A 17,126-nucleotide genomic window follows, 5' to 3' on the forward strand; every position below is an offset into this window, starting at 1 on the left:
AGACCTTGTGTTAACAAATAACGAAGGTCAGGTTGGAGATGTGAAAGTTGGGGGTAGCCTGGGTTGTAGCGACCACGAGATGGTGGAGTTCAGGATTCTGCATGGAGGAAGCAGGGCAATAAGTAGGACCACAACCCTGGACTTCAGGAGAACTGACTTTGGCCTCTTCGAGGACCTCCTTGCGGGTATCCCATGGGTTAGGGCTTTAGAGGGCAGGGGGATCCATGAGAGCTGGTCAATATTCAAACATCACTTCCTCCAAGCTCAAGATCGGTGCATCCCTATGAGTAAGAAATCAAGCAAAGGGGGCAGGAAACCTGCATGGATGAGCAAAGAGCTTCTGACAAAACTGAAATGGAAGAAGGAAGTCTACGGAATGTGGAAAAAGGGACAGGCTACTTGGGAGGAATACAGGAAGGTTGTCAGAGTATGCAGGGAGGTGACAAGGAAGGCCAAGGCCCGCTTGGAATTAAATCTGGCAAGGGACATCAAAGACAACAAGAAGGGCTTCTTCAAGTACATCAGCAACAAAAGGAAGACTAGGGAAAACGTGGGCCTGCTGCTGAATGAGGAGGGTGCCCTGGTGACAGAGGATGCAGAGAAGGCGGAGTTACTGAATGCCTTCTTTGCCACAGTCTTTACTACTAAGGCCAGCCCTCAAGAATCCCAGACCCTAGAGGTACAAGAGAAAGTCTGGAGAAAGGAAGACTTTCCCTTGTGTCACGGTTTAAAGCTGGGCCAGCTATTAACCCGGTGGCAGACGCTCCCTGTTAACCCTCTCCCCTGCCACCCTAAGGGAAAGGGAAAAGGGAGAGAGACTTATGGGTTGGAAAGTTAAAACAGTTTTAATAAACTATAATAATAATAGAAATAATCAAATATATACAAAACCTAGATTGAGAGCTTAGAAATCCTCCTCAGGCAGAGTTGCTCCCCCCAGCATAGGCAGAGGGGAAAATGCAGTAGCTCCCCTGCCATTACACCTGCAGGCTTTTAACTGCAGAATTGGCAAAGCTGGTACCAATCAGTGGGAGAGAGGAGGGCCCCTCCCTCCTGGGCCCCACCTCCAGGAGGCAGTGGGTTAGTGATAAATAGGAAAGTGAGAATGACATGTATGGGATGGAATACCTTGTTGGTCAATCTTGGGTTACCTGCCCTGTCTGCTCCTCCCTGCAGGTGCGACCCCCCCTTTGGCTCTTCACTCGTAAGCAGTGAGGAATTTAGCAGTGACCTTGGTTTCTCTAAGACTAATTGGCCTGGTTTGGGCCAAACCAGGACACCTTGGTTGAAGAGGATCGAGTTAGAGATCATTTAGACAAACTGGACACCCACAAATCTATGGGCCCTGACGGGATGCACCCAGGAGTGTTGAGGGAACTGGCAGATGTTATTGCCCAGCCACTCTCTATCATCTTTGAAAGGTCATGGAGAAGAGGAGAGGTTCCTGAGGACTGGAGGAAGGCCAATGTCACTCCAGTCTTTAAAAAGGGTAAAGAGGAGGACCCAGGCAACTGCAGACCGGTCAGCCTCACGTCCATCCCTGGAAAGGTGATGGAGCAGCTCATTCTGGATGCCATCTCTAAGCATGTGGACAAGGTCATCAGAAGTAGTCAACATGGATTCACCAAGGGGAAATCATGCTTGACCAATCTGATAGCCTTCTATGATGACATGACTGGCTGGGTTGATGAGGGGAGAGCAGTGGATGTTATCTACCTTGACTTCAGCAAGGCTTTTGACACTGTCTCCCATAACATCCTCATAGGAAAGCTCAAGAAGTGTGGCTTAGATGAGTGCACAGTGAGGTGGATTGAGAACTGGCTGAACGACAGAGCCCAGAGGGTTGTGATCAGCGGTGCTCAGTCTAGTTGGAGGCCTGTGGTTAGTGGTGTTCCCCAGGGGTCAGTACTGGGCCCGGTCCTGTTTAACTTATTCACCAATGACCTGGACGAAGGAACAGAGTGTACACTCAGCAAATTTGCTGATGACACAAAACTGGGAGGGGTGGCTGATACACCAGAAAACTGTGCTGCCATTCAGCGAGACCTGGACAGGCTGGAGAGCTGGGCGGAGAGGAACCTCATGAAGTTCAACAAAGGCAAGTGTAGAGTCCTGCACCTTGGGAGGAATAACCGCATGCACTGGTACAGGTTGGGGGCTGATCTACTGGAGAGCAGCTCTGCAGAGAAGGACCTGGGTGTTCTGGTGGACAAGAAGTTCACCACAAGCCAGCAATGTGCTCTTGTGGCCAGGAAGGCCAATGGTGTCCTGGGGTGCATTAGGAAGAGTGTGGCCAACAGGTCAAGGGAGGTTATCCTGACCCTCTACACTGCCCTAGTGAGGCCACATCTGGAGTACTGTGTGCAGTTCTGGGCCCCCCAGTTCAAGAAAGATAAGGAATTACTGGAGAGAGTACAGTGAAGGGCTACAAAGATGATCAAAGGACTGGAGCACCTCTCTTATGAGGAGAGGCTGAGAGAGCTGGGTCTGTTCAGCTTGGAGAAGACTGACAGGGGATCTTATTAACACTTACAAATACCTTAAGGGTGGGTGTCAAGAGGAGGGAACCAGACTATTCTCAGTGGTGCCCAGTGACAGGACAAGGGGCAATGGGCACAAGCTGAAACATGGGAAGTTCCATCTGATATGAGGAGGAACTTCTTTACTTTGAGGGTGGCAGAGAACTGGAACAGGCTGCCCAAAGAGATTATGGAGTCTCCTTCTCTGGAGATATTCAAAACCTGCCTGGACGTGACCCTGTGCAACATGCTCTAGGTGAACCTGCTTTGGCAGGGGGTTGGACTGGATGATCTCCAGAGGTCCCTTCCAACCCTTAACCATTCTGTGATTCTGTGTGATTCTGTGGTAATATATCCTTCTATGACTTTTTAAAAAAATAGAACTAAAAATGAACTTACTACTTATGTGTGTTCTTGTGTGCATTACAATTTCCTTTCTCCTGGACAAAGATTTAATTGCTGACATATTCTTATATTCATCACAGATTACAGAATATTGTATTTTAAAATGCTGGTCTGTCATGTTGTTAGAATTATTTCTCTCCAACCATTTTTACTTACAAGGTCTTCTGCTTTTTCCCATCTCATATTTTTATTTTTTTACTCTAAGCTAGCAACAGTCATATTTTTAACTACTTTTGTAACAATCCAGTATCCTTAATTAGGACTATATATATGCAGTGAATACTATCCCTGCTGGTTTCAATTAAATTCTCTGTTCCTCACTGTGTTAATCTATTAACCTTAATTTTGTGATTTCCATTCAAAATATGTTAATTTACCCTTTGCTTGTGACATCACAGTCTGAGCACAAATTAAATATCACAAATATGACTCTGCCTTTTCTGTACCATTTTAATGAGAAGGAAGAAATAGTTCTAAAATGCATTTCCTTTTCATAATACTAAAATTCAAAAGTCCTTAGTAATTATAAGAAAGCTTAAGTTTACTTCTGTTAAAATGTATTTTTGTGTATTTGGGAATGCAGTTATGCTCAAGAAAAAGTATTTTGTGGATGGAATGGGTTATTTTGTGAAGGAAATAATATGAAATGAAATATTTTTCATCGCTTTTTTTTTCCAATATTTTGACAAATACGACAATTTTGTCAAAAATAATCTTCTTTGTTGAGTTCTCTTTACCACACATAGCAATACCTGTTACATTCTTCTGATTATATGGTAACATCTCTCATATCCTAATTTAATAGTGTAGTGTTTCTTGCTGTATTTCTAGTTTCTGAAAAGTATACACTTTTAAAAATGTTAATATTTACACTTTGACAATGGTGAATGTTTTCACACACAGCATGATATTCACCTCCTAATATTCTTAAATTAAAAGGTAATCATGAGCGTAGTTATATAGTGTTGTAAAAAGTCTGCTGTGCTTCCATAAAACTTGCTGTAGGAGGACGAGAACAAGCTGGGTAAAGAACTATCATAAGGCAATGGCAGAGTACGTTGGTGTACTTTAGTAGACTTATGGATCATCTAGGATATTCTTTGAGTGTTGTGCAGAATATTCATATGTTTTTATTGGTTTTGCATTATGCTCCAAAACTTCTTTATTATGCTGCACAAACCACTGATTACTACTCATTGCAAGAAAGTGTTGGGTTAAATTCTGGACCTTAAAACACTAAGGTGTGTTGATAATTTCACATTTGGCACTTCCAAATATTTCAAAGAATATTATCACCATTAAGTTATTTTTCCCAAAAGGAAATAGCTATCACACAGAGTAGCTGCTGTGCTTGAAACCTCTATATCCTTACAAAAAGCCCAGTGCAAGAAACTCCACCTTCCTCTGTCTATTCCGCTCATACTCTTCAGCTCTGACCTAAAAGACAGACCTTAGAGAGTCTGTCCTTAGAGAGTTTCTCTTAACACTTCTGTTTGGACTATGAGCAAGGAAAAAAATTGCTGTCAAGACTTCTTTTGCTTTACTGGGACTATCCTCTAGAAACAGGACTGGAAACACCGGATCATATCACATCATCTGCTGGATAGATAGTCCAGCACATATCAGTCAAATATGAACTGGAATTGAGCTGCTGAGTGGTGAATAGCTTTTTATAACTTTATCAAACTTCTGCCCTCCTATATCTGTCCTGATTTAGTAATTTGTTTTTAATTAACAGTTTTCAGTGTTTACAAATACTTAGATGCCATTTGGAGATAGCAATCAGCTGTTTTATGTAGTAACAGGTACAAGTAACAGGTATGAGAACTCAAGCTGGATTAGAAGAATTTAGTTGGGTATATAAATTTCTCATAACAACTCAATGAATTAATTACATTTTATTTTAGGTATTCACTGGAATTTTCACAGCAGAAATGGTACTGAAGATAATTGCCATGGACCCTTATTACTATTTCCAAGAAGGCTGGAATATTTTTGATGGTATTATCGTTAGCCTTAGTTTAATGGAGCTTGGTCTTGCAAATGTTGAAGGATTATCTGTTCTTCGGTCATTCAGATTGGTAAATACCTTGATAATTAAATATTTGCATGCAATTGTCTCACTCAAAAAAAAAGTGCTGATGTCTGTAATAATTACCACTATTGTAAAGATATATACTTAAATGGCTCACACTATTTTTCATATATGCCTAATTTGCAAGCCATATGTGATAAGTACCACTTTAAAGTGTTTGTCAGTTGATATCCTTTGATATCTTTTGGTATTAAATTATCCTGTTGATATCTTCTCCTACTGTATCCTTTGCCAGCATAATACTAACTGCTATCTTTTGAGAATTTTGTGAATCTTTGTTATACTGATTTCATTAAGATTCATGAAAGATGAGTATCTGTAAAAACATACATATTGCCACCAGAGTAAAGAATCATAACATTTTTAGTCTTTAGCTTGTGAACATTACTTTGTGTTACTCATAAAGCCCCTAAGTAGATCCTCTCTTCACATTTATTTTAATGGGCACCGAGAATAAACATTTAGTAACTCAATTACATATAACAAAGAGTCATAACAACCTGACTTTAGGATAACACTTAAATTGAAATATTATTGAGATTCTACTAGAAATGTCTTTTTTGTAGCAATTAGTATTGTACACAAACTAATTTATAGGTATGTTTACTGGAGGCACAAGAGTCATGATTTAAAAGTCTGTATTACGAATAGTTATCACATTACGTGAAAACCTAGGTTATTTCCTAATACATAGAGCAGGAAGTAGTGACTTAGTTTATTAGCACCAGTTGCCATGGTACCCAACTTCATATACCATAGTTTGGTTACTGAATATTATTTTTAAGTCAGTGTTTATGATTTGAATGGACTTCACAATATCAACATCAAATTGTTGCTTCAAAAAGTGTCCTCTAATTAAGCCTGGAAGACCTAATGTGGTGCTGAGGGAAATGTGGAACCAAGACAGTAAAGAGGGAGTCGTGAAGGTGATAAAAAGAGTACAAAGTTCTAAAATTTCTTTAAGTAATTTAGTAACTCAGTAATCATCTGTAAGTGGATGTTTAAAAATATTAAAATCAAATGTATCACAAACACAAATTACATTTTTTTTCTATGTGCATCACTAAGATGAAATGCTGAACGCTGCAGTTTAGGCAAATACCAAACTCCATGCTCCCTGCTTTCCATTAAAATAATCATATGTTCCTACAGAAGAACAAATTAATCTACAGAAACTGATTTGTTCTGCTAAACAACTTGCACCTAGCTTCTATTCATAACTAACACTAATGATTCCTCTGCATTTTTGTTTTGCAGCTTCGAGTTTTCAAATTGGCAAAATCTTGGCCAACTCTAAATATGCTGATTAAGATTATTGGCAACTCAGTGGGGGCTTTGGGGAATCTGACCCTGGTGCTGGCCATCATTGTGTTCATTTTTGCTGTGGTTGGGATGCAGCTGTTTGGGAAAAGCTACAAGGAATGTGTCTGCAAAATCTCCAGTGACTGTGTGCTTCCACGCTGGCACATGCATGACTTTTTCCACTCTTTCCTGATTGTGTTTCGAGTGCTGTGTGGAGAATGGATAGAAACGATGTGGGACTGCATGGAGGTTGCAGGCCAAACCATGTGCCTTATTGTTTTCATGCTGGTCATGGTGATTGGAAACCTAGTGGTACGTGATGAATGTTTTTGAACATTAACTCTGATGCAAAATGTACATAACTTACAGCTAGGCAATGAGAATATTTTTCATACTTCTGTTTAGAATTAAAAAATTATTGAATTTAAGTACTGAACTTTTTGGTTTGTTTAGGTGTAAAAAACAAAAACAAAATACGGAGTGCTTGGATGTCCATCCTAAAAATGTGTTTGAAAGTTTCTAATTCAAAATTATAGAAGAAACTTGTATAGAAAAATATTAATTCAAGCTGACAAGTTACAATACCAAAGGTTCAATTGATAAATACTGAATTGGTGAGAACTTCTTAGAAATCAGGATTATAATTGGAATGTACCATTTACACTTTTACTTTAAGTTTCTTTTTCTGTTAATCTTTGCAGTTCATTCTGATATCCCTAAAAACTATATTTCATTACTTGTAAAAATTCTCTTCCTTTAGTGCTATATTTTAACATGATTTGGATTTTTATAAAATAGAATTCAAAGTGTTCTTATCCTAGTTGTTTACATGGCCTTGCAATCTTGGCATTATATCAGCAGAAATGTGCAGAGCCCCAGAAAGTTATTTATGTTCAGTAACCTGCTCTACAATTTTTTTTAGTATTAGCTTCAGCATAGAAATACTGTTTGAGATTCATATTGTCTTCTTTCTTCCAAGCGTCTTTTTACCTTCAGGGTTCTTTTCTGGAATTGTGAAAGTCTGCAGAATTAAATCTCAGAGAGAGTACAAATGAGAGACCTACCACATTTAACTATGGGGAAGTTTGTTTATGACATTTTGACATATCATGACAACTTCTGATGCCTGGTGGTATATCAGAGTGAAAGTATGAAATGATTAATTGCTTGTAAGCTTCAGTGAAATAGCTACAGTTTATAGGAGATTATATTAAAACAAGAGTAACGATGTTTGAATTCTGAGGCAATAAACCACAGTTCTCGGGCAATACTGATGCTAAGATTGTTACCTGCTGATGAAAGAAATCCATTTTATTTTTAAATTCCTACATAAAAGCAAACAAAATTTTCATTTCTTGACCAGTGAAAAGGGAAAAAAATCCAATTACAAATAATATAGTATTATTATAAATAATAGAGATTAAAGTGTAAAATTAATTTTTAAATATTCCTTTTATCCTTTCATTACAAGCTTTTATAGAATTTAAGAGACAAGCCCAGAATTAACAGAAAATCAAAGTCTCATGGCATAATCTTCCAAATAGTAGTTAGAAAGTATAAGTAGGTTATTATAGCATTAACTGATATAAATTTCTAAAATATCTGCATCATAGAAACCCATCTAATTTTATGATTCATGTTTATTTAATTCTACTTAAATTCCAAATGGTTTTAAGAGATTTAGACAGAAGCCTTTCAAATCTCTGATGAATGTGTATAGCTAGAATTTTTGTAACTTTTTTTTTTATTTTAGAGTCTAAGCAACCATGCTGCTTCAAAGAAAGATCACAAAGTTAAAAATAATTAGGTATTAGCTTGTCTGTTTTCATCTTCTGAGTGAATAGTGATCAAAACAAGTAAGGAGATCTTTTGTAATTTAAGGTGCTATATGGTTGTCTAAAATTAGTGAATGTTGTTTTTCAAAACACTGTGTGCCATTTGACAGTATCCTGTAAAAATACCCACTTCTCATATGCATGTATTTACTATACAGCTGTATTCTCTCATCATTTAGGTATTGAACCTGTTTCTGGCCTTGCTGCTGAGCTCATTTAGTTCAGACAACCTTGCTGCTACAGATGATGACAATGAAATGAACAATCTCCAGATTGCTGTGGCAAGGATTCAGAAGGGAATAGATTATGTTAAAAAAAAGATACAGGAGTTCATCCAAAAAGCCTTCATTAGAAAGCAGAAAGCTTTAGAGGAAATCAAAGCACTTGAAGAGCTGAACAACAAGAAAGACAGCTGCATTTCAAATCATACTGCTGTTGAAATAAGCAAAGATCTGAATAATCTTAAAGACGGGAATGGAACCACCAGTGGTGTAGGCACAGGCAGCAGTGTGGAAAAATATGTAATCGATGAAAACGATTACATGTCATTCATAAACAACCCAGGCCTCACTGTGACGGTGCCCATTGCAGTTGGAGAATCAGATTTTGAAAATTTAAATACAGAAGAATTTAGCAGCGAATCTGATATGGAAGAAAGCAAACAGGTAGGATTTTTTGTATCTTAACAATTAAATTGTAGTCATGCATTTACATATTTCTTAATTCCATATTTAGAATTGGCTAAAACCCGTTTTATCCCATGTAAATATATTTTATGTTTTATTATCTTATGTAATTATAATTCAAGAAAAAAATTACCCTACATGATGGTATACTAGGGGGTCCTTAGAGTTTACATTTTTAACACTTTGTTTATTAGCATATGGAAGATGTATCATTTTAAATATGACTATTTCTTTCACAATTTTATGAAGTTTTAGGACTAGCACACATTTCTTTAAGCATTCTTTCTGTAGTACCTATAATGCAATCAGGATTTATGGAATAAGAATACTGTAGAAGGCCAAGGAACAGTCAAGAGTATACAGCTTTGCATACCCAATCAAATAGGAGTGGAGAAAAATTTTTTTTCTATATTTAGAGTAGTTCTAAAAATGAACCCTGAGACATCATAAATCAGTGATGTATTCTGGACTATCTAAAAAGTTTTGTGAGTAATATTCATACAGATTTTGGGTTCAGAGACTGTGGCTGGCTGAACTGAAGTAATACACATACCAATCAATGTCATGGTAAAGCAGTATCTCAAGTTACCCTGGAGAGCAGAATAATCTTGTAATATAGATGCATGTGGAAACAGTTTAAAGCCTTATGCTATTGTTATTGTGCAAAGAGACAGAAGTTGGTCTAAAAACCAGAAGCCACGTGCCTCAAAATATACGTGGGCCAAATACCAGAACTGATCACGAAGAGGTGATAATGGTATTCAAGGAAAACTTTCTATGTTGGAGTAAAGATCAATGACAAGCTAATAAATGCATTAGCAGAAGAAATTATAACCAATGCCATTAGAAATGTAGGAATGGTGAGGTTTAAGGGACCAGGAACCATGGATATATATGTTTTCAATTAGATTAGAAGCTATGATGTTGTGTGATAACTCATTAATACAGAAGAGTTTGTTTGCCATAAAAAAAGTTCTTCTGTAAAGAAGCCATGCATTCATGACTGTATCAATCATAGCTGTATAGCTGCCATATTTGCAGTGCTGTATTTCTCAGCAAAAAAAATACCAAACTATACCTCGTCACATCAATGGATAGCCATGATCCAGTTAATCATAGTATGGGGTTTTTGCTAAAGAAAATAAAAGGAACGTAAAGACGGTATGTTTATTTGCAACTGAAAAGAAGGTTACTCTGCATAACAATTGTAAGATTAAGAGCAAGATATTCTGTCATCTGAGTTGCTCAGTTGTGAGACAAACATTTTCAATGCAGATGTATAAGATACTATAGCAGTAGTGCTTATCCATGACAATTTAAGAATATAAGAGAATCAGGAAGTATAAAGTGATACAATTTATGAGATCAACTAGAGTCAAAAAACAAGCTTTCAAAGTGATTCTGGGTCTGAGAGTTAAGTATTTTTCACGTAAGCTGATCTAATAAAAGTAAATTGTCTTTTCCAATGAACCTGTAGCAAACTCTTCTGAGTCTTTTCATATATTCTGGTGTTCATTAAAATGACATTTTACTATAAATTTTCTGCTTTCCTTGTGGTTAGTTTTAATAAATACAGTGATGAGTGGTTCCTAGTAACTCCACCTTATGAAGTTACATGCCAAAAAATTTCCTGAATATGTTACTTATAAAAAAGTTTGTAATATGTATTAGGAAGTTGGGAGGTTTATAAGCTGTGCATATGCTAAATGTGTGGTTACGTGACATGTTACCTCAGCATCAGAGCTGGCTTGGGAAGTTCCCATCCACACCTGGCTCCTGATCCCCTGGCAGTCTTTACCGCTTTCTCTGCTACAGTGCTTGTGGGTCTGTACTATAAGACATGTCATTGGAGCAATGTAAGTTAAATAACATCATCCCATAGGTATTTGTTTATTTCTTCTTTAAGATAGATTGAATGGTTCAGTTTACAGTGTACTGCCATATATTCTATCAGAACAGCTGAGGACAAAACAAAACGCAATGCAAAGGCAGAAACTCCTCTGCTTTCCAAGTGAATATATGATGTAAGTACAACCCAAGAAAGGGGAGTAAGAGCCCTTGTTGTCCTGAGAGTTTCTGAATGATACCAATTTCAAGGTGACTTTCACAAGTCAATTACTCTGTTCATTCCCACCTTTGCTTGGTTCAGGCATTATGCTTTTTTCTTCTTTCATCCTGAAGTTTCAGGACCGTAATAAATCAAAAGGGATTTTGCCTTTGTTTATGGACTTTAGATGTATCCGGATGTCTTCAGGAAGAGAAATCAAACCCAGAAGTCTGTACAAGCAATTTGAAAGTGAAAATTTCAGGTTACTGTGGGAAATCTGCCAGTAAATGATGGACGGTGCATATATTAAGAACTTGTGGAGAAATTTTCAATGGGGATAGGATAAGTTTAGGACTTCTGTGGAACCTTAAGATTTCCACAGAATGTAATAATCACCACCACTGCGAAGCTGGAGCAACAGTGCTTGCCTCAAGTTCTGCTCACACATGACTGTTTAGCGTTTAACTGTCTGACATGTGTTCATACAGTGCAAGTGTGCATATTGTGAACAGTATCTCATAAGACAGGAATTTCTTACCAGTGCCCTGACAATTGTGAATTCTATATTAATCGCAGTGTCTGTTCTGGATTCCTTATTCCATTCCTTCTGGATGATTTTTAGGGAAAGGATAAAGTGCTTTTTTTAATTGTGTATATGAAAATCCACCTGCTTTGCTAATATATGAACAGATGTTCTGATGTGTGACAGGATTTTGTGAAGGTTCCCAATCTTCTCTTACCAAGTCAACAGTATTGTGGAATCTTTTGCTGCCTTCTGGTTGCCTTTTGAGGAAGATAAAGAGCATATTGGCAAAATGTTTAAGTTACGTCTATAGAACAGTACACCATCATTTGCTTTATTTTGCCTCTCAAGCGATACCACTGAGACAGCATTCCTGCTAGGAGAAGGCCTGGTCTGCAAAAGGAGGGGTAAGAGATGGGGCAGAACCTTCCCTGCCTTAACTGTGGCAGTACTTAGGACTCAAAATACCCTCAGGAGGTGTTCCCTTTAATAACTTTTTATTTAACAACAGAGCTGTGGGAAGCTAGATCTGCACAGCAACTGTAAAATGAACCATTTTTTTCTCGTGTTTTACTGACTGACACTGATGTTAAGAGCAGAATGATTATTTAAAGTCTATCATTAATAACAGGTCATGCTAGAAGTGGGGCAAGGCCTGTGTGCTGTGCCCCTGAGGAATATGTCAAGAGCAGGTAATTACTATAGAAATTGTAACTGTGGGTGAGTGAGGAACAAATTGTAATTTTTCCTATTTTTATTATCAGATATACTATGGTACAAAATAACTCTAGCCACCAAGTTTCTTTTGGAAGGCTGGTTCCTTTTTTTTTTTTCCCTTTCATAAAAACACTTTCTAATTAATTTGCTAGTTAATAACTTCCCAAATCTGCTAGAATCTATTCTGGAACCTGGTTGCAAGTTCCAGACCTAAACAGGTCTTTCTAATACATATCACTAGAAATTTGGGAAAGTCTCTGTTTGGATGAAACATAACAATAACATTTATTATATTTAAAAGTTACCCACTACTTCAAAGTAATAGTTGGCTGAAAGTACCTGAAAGAAGCAAACATTTCATTGATACTTCGAAGGAGGATTTTGTCAATATCTACTACCAGAAAACAGAGATGCAATACCCAATGAAATAACCACCAGAAATAATAGATTTCTGCTCTGAAAATGAGATACTCGAGATAATTAACTTTAAAGATAATAAGAAAATTAGAAGTAAATAAAGGGGATAATTTGGTGATTTTTAAAGTTAGCATTGTGGATGCTGTTTCTATTATAAAATATGCCTGCTAATCAGTGAAATGAATGGACTATGTTAATCTTACCGAACATAAGACTTCTAACTATTGTATTTCTGTACCACTTAACAACTGTTCATTATATCTGAATCATAACTTTATGAATAAAGTTTTGGATTTCAACATGGAAAAGTAATTTCAAAGATATTCATCAGTTATGGAAAGCTTATTTCACAACTAAAGAAATATATATACCTAAAGGCTTCTATCATTCAGAGTTCCAGAAGCCTTTATATCTACAGTATATGTACAGTAAGTACAAATTCAGATTGGAGAAGTACGGCTGCTCAATTAACTTCTGAAACCACAACAGATGGTTTTAATAAAATAGAAAATATCCTTCATCATCTAATCCACGGAATTTTCAAAACAAGGAATAAGTTCCGTTTTCTGATTAGCTTCACTCGTGCCTTTGTGACTAGGTGAAGGGAAAAGACAGGAGCACAGTTGCATTCCCAAAAGTTAAGCATTGCCATTGGGCTTCAATAAATATTTTAGCCAAAACATACGCAGTAATGATTTGATCAATTTGTTGGATGATTTTTTATCACATTTCTTTTAAAATATCCAACAATCTAAATTCCCCTTTTCTAAAACTGACCAATTATTGGACACTATCTTCAAAAGTCACAGAATCTTTAAGTTATGGACTAGCTGTGTATAACTAATGAATGAAACCATATCTCTGGATACACTGATGGGCCACTGTCCAGGCACCAATCCAATCCTCTTTTGAAACAATTAGAGGAAGATTGTAGAGTCAGAAGTATATAGCATACTAAATTTAAACTAGAAACTTACAAAATATTATACTTCATCATATTTAATTTGAACAGAAATTAAGGAGGTTTATTTTCATTGAGATCTAGAAGTTCTACCACCGTTATTAGAGGATGAAGGAGGAATGGGAAAACATACATCTTCCAAGTATTTTGCTTACTGTATGTACATTTTTTGCAAATAAAAGACATAATCACATAGTCGGTTAAATGAAGACTAGAACATTAAACCAAAAAACCCCTTAAAATTTTCATTACTATGCATTAAGCACGATATACATACTGGAATACTTTCCAAATCTGCTAACCATGTCTTTATTAATTTAATTCATTGTATTTTTATTTATGAATCACAATTTCAGGGTGTGGATTATTAGGTCTAGCTTCTGGATTTCTTATTTCTCTAAAATAAACTAACAAGTTATGTAGAAAAGTTTGTTGAACATTTCAGGTGTTATGTATTTCCCTTTTTGCCAACTGATCATAAAATATTTAATAATTATGTTTTAATTGTGTTAAAGCCATGTTTGAATTAGAGATTCCAAAAAGAGGAAAACTAGAGATCCTGTGTCTTGAACTTCACTACCTACCATTCTTACTTCTCACAGGGGTAAAACCAAGCTGGAGCAATCAAGAATGCAGCTCTGGTGCTTTTTAACCAGGTAGAGCAACGTGTCACCACTTTCACACAGGTTACCTAAGCAAGTTATACATATATATGTGTATATATATATAATCACTTTTTAATGGATTTTGACTGGCCTGCATGCTCTTCAGCTATGTACCTTCCCTATCCATTGCAAGACAGTAGAAACATGCACAGCTGCTCTCTGCTGAGTCATGGGACTCACATCACAGCATGGTCAGGCGGGAGTGGCAACCCCAACATACATTTTTTAACTCTGCTAATGACTTTTCTGGATATTTTAATACAGTATTTAGCAATAACTGCATGCTCTACAGGTTTTGAAGTATGGATCATAAAAGGACTGGAATGTTATACGTTAAAGAGGCCAAAGAAAAAGGGAGCATGCATAGTTTTTAAAAAATAAAAACAACCCTTTTTGATTCAGCCCTTATAAATGTAAATATTTAACGAAATGTGTTAAGAATTTATGTAATGATTACTGCCACAATTTCAGCTCCTTAATGAATAACATTTAAACTGTTGCTGTAGCTACTCACTTAAAAATTACACTGTTGTACTTTTACATCTACAATGCACTGTAATGCAAATCTTCAAGATGCTACAAACAACATTCTGTATTCATTTGGGCAGTGCATATCTTGAGTTTTATAAACTGTAAGCAGAGCAAACAGTTTCATAACTGCTAAAATTATACTTAGCAAATAACCCCCCTTAAAAAACTCTCAAAACAAAGCATTTTACAAATACTCTTTTCTCAAACTTTAAACTCCTTCGTAAATAGTGGTATTTTGGAATATGTTTCATGATAGCAGTCTGTGACTGAGTTGGGGGACTTGGTGTAAAGTAGAAAGACTATGGAGCAGTCGGTATCATTTTTCTAAAATTCCTTGTATATTTATCTGAGTTTTTTTTCATTACAGGCAAGTATAATCTCCATTTATGCATAATTGGCAGAGACTTCAGGAATAGGGACAGCAAATATTGTACAGAAGCCAAAGTTACACGAAACTAAGGAGGTCAAATTATCCTAGTAAAACTTGGCATCAATATTTTACTGGGATTGAGATTTCAGTCCTATAGCTGGATTCAAAGCTGTTGTCTTCAGGCATTGTCTCACTGGCTTCAAAAGGATAACCAAATGGTTGGTTTTGTACCATTGATTATAGCTTATGGTCTATCTATATTATATCATCATATAAATTGTCCAGAGGTGACAAATGAAATTCATATTGGTGTGTATTCTGAAAATTCTCAGATTTTACTGACTAAATTTTAAACCAAGATATGCTTCAAACATCAAATAAAACTCTAAGGAAAGAGATTTTTAAAGTGGTTTTCTTAATCGTACATAAAGGTCAAATATCATAAGATCTGAGATTTAAAGACAGTTATTCTAAACTTTGGAATCATTGATCCCCATTATTTTATATTTTGTCACTCAATTACAGTGCAGCTTTCAAGATTCAAAGGATAAAACCACATGGCTGAATTACAAAAGGCAATTTGTAATGGCTGAATCCCTTTATTTTATTGTCACTTTAATCATGAAGCCGTTTGTAAAGCTTAAAATTTTAGTAGCCTGCTCTTGCTCTTATTGAAATCTAGAATAAAATCAAATGAGAGCAAGACCAGGTGTTAAGTGAATGCATTTTCTTGTAAACGGCCACATTAACATGCTGTTGGTCAAAGCTTGTTTTAATGATCTAAGCTGTTGAAAAGAGATGCACTTCTCTGAAAGGACAGTATGGAGACTGATTACACATATATTAACCAAGTATTTGGGTTGGTGATGAAGCATTTTTTAATGTTATATTCTATAATAATATTCATAATACTATTTTCAGAAAAATATAATCCTATTGAGGTAGTCTTATTTTTTATTTTATTTTTGTTTGTGATTTCCACAGTATTGCTCAGGCTTCTGCTCTAGTCAAGCATGTTGTTTTGCTGATTCAGGCCTTGAGAATGCTGCATCATAAGCAATTGCTTTCAAATGTATCCTTGCAAAGGAAAATGTGATATCATTGAAGATGCAAATAAGTATTCACAGGGCATGGCGTGTTCTAGAGGCTGATAATCACATTTATGAGGTGAAAAGAAGATTGTGTTAATCCATCATGTATCTTGAGTTTCCTATTAGTTTTATTGCTAGAAAAAAACAGATCATTAAAGTTGCCTTATTTAAAATGCAATGGTTCTTTCCTAATTTAGGGTCTTGAAGCAAAGAAGAGGAGTTTTATTAAATTAATGAGTTTTTTTTTTATAATGCAATTGTTTGAGGTAATTTGAAAAATAACGAAGAGAATGATTTATGTGAAAACTAATGAAGAGAATTATAGCAGGTTTTGTTTGTACTGATTATAATTTGCTCTTCTGTCACTTGGTTTTTAGCAACTATGCTGACAGGACTATCTGCAACAGAGTTGACATGGGAAGAAGCAGTTAAAAAATTGACTGCCTTTTAATTGGCACACATATAGATTAATAATTGATGTTTACTATGAGCCTTTATCTTGCTACTATTAAGTAATTGATTTAATGATGATGGATCAGGCCATGAATTAGTTTTAATTTTCCTAACTTGAATGTGACAGATTATTATTTTCACAATATTTGGTTTTTATTTAATGAAGAAACTGCCTATAATTTCAGTGACAGTTTTCAGACTTCCTATTTCTTTGTATTATAAGGATATGTAATAAAAGAATTAATTCACAAATCTTATTTCCTTTTTAAAAGAGAGCCTTATGTGTGGATAATAAGGTGGTGTACTAATAATGCCTAATACAGTGTACGTTAATGTGCATTTTGGTCTGTAAATGTAAGACAGAAATCAAAAGTTCAAATATTCTCACTATAGGAGATACACAATATTTTATTTCAGACTTACTGATCTACATGACCAGTAACAAAATGAAGCTATTTAGAGGCAATACAGCTGTAACTAATTTACATATATAAATTTTGGAAATGATA

The 17,126-nt window shown here is 36.0% G+C and overlaps 1 protein-coding gene across 10 annotated transcripts in view; it reads left to right on the forward strand.

Moving 5' to 3' along the window:
• The window catches only part of LOC137667180 (sodium channel protein type 2 subunit alpha-like), a 64,022-nt gene that overhangs the window by 25,596 nt on the left and 21,300 nt on the right, over positions 1–17,126 (forward strand). For all 10 annotated transcript variants that reach the window (XM_068407744.1, XM_068407746.1, XM_068407754.1 and 7 more), the window contains exons 14-16: positions 4,832–5,005; positions 6,277–6,633; positions 8,336–8,821. In XM_068407744.1, coding sequence (XP_068263845.1) covers positions 4,832–5,005; positions 6,277–6,633; positions 8,336–8,821 — 1,017 coding nt within the window. The remainder of the gene's footprint in view (positions 1–4,831; positions 5,006–6,276; positions 6,634–8,335; positions 8,822–17,126) is intronic.

This window comes from Nyctibius grandis, chromosome 9 (assembly GCF_013368605.1).
Source record: "Nyctibius grandis isolate bNycGra1 chromosome 9, bNycGra1.pri, whole genome shotgun sequence".
Lineage (NCBI taxonomy): Eukaryota > Metazoa > Chordata > Aves > Nyctibiiformes > Nyctibiidae > Nyctibius > Nyctibius grandis.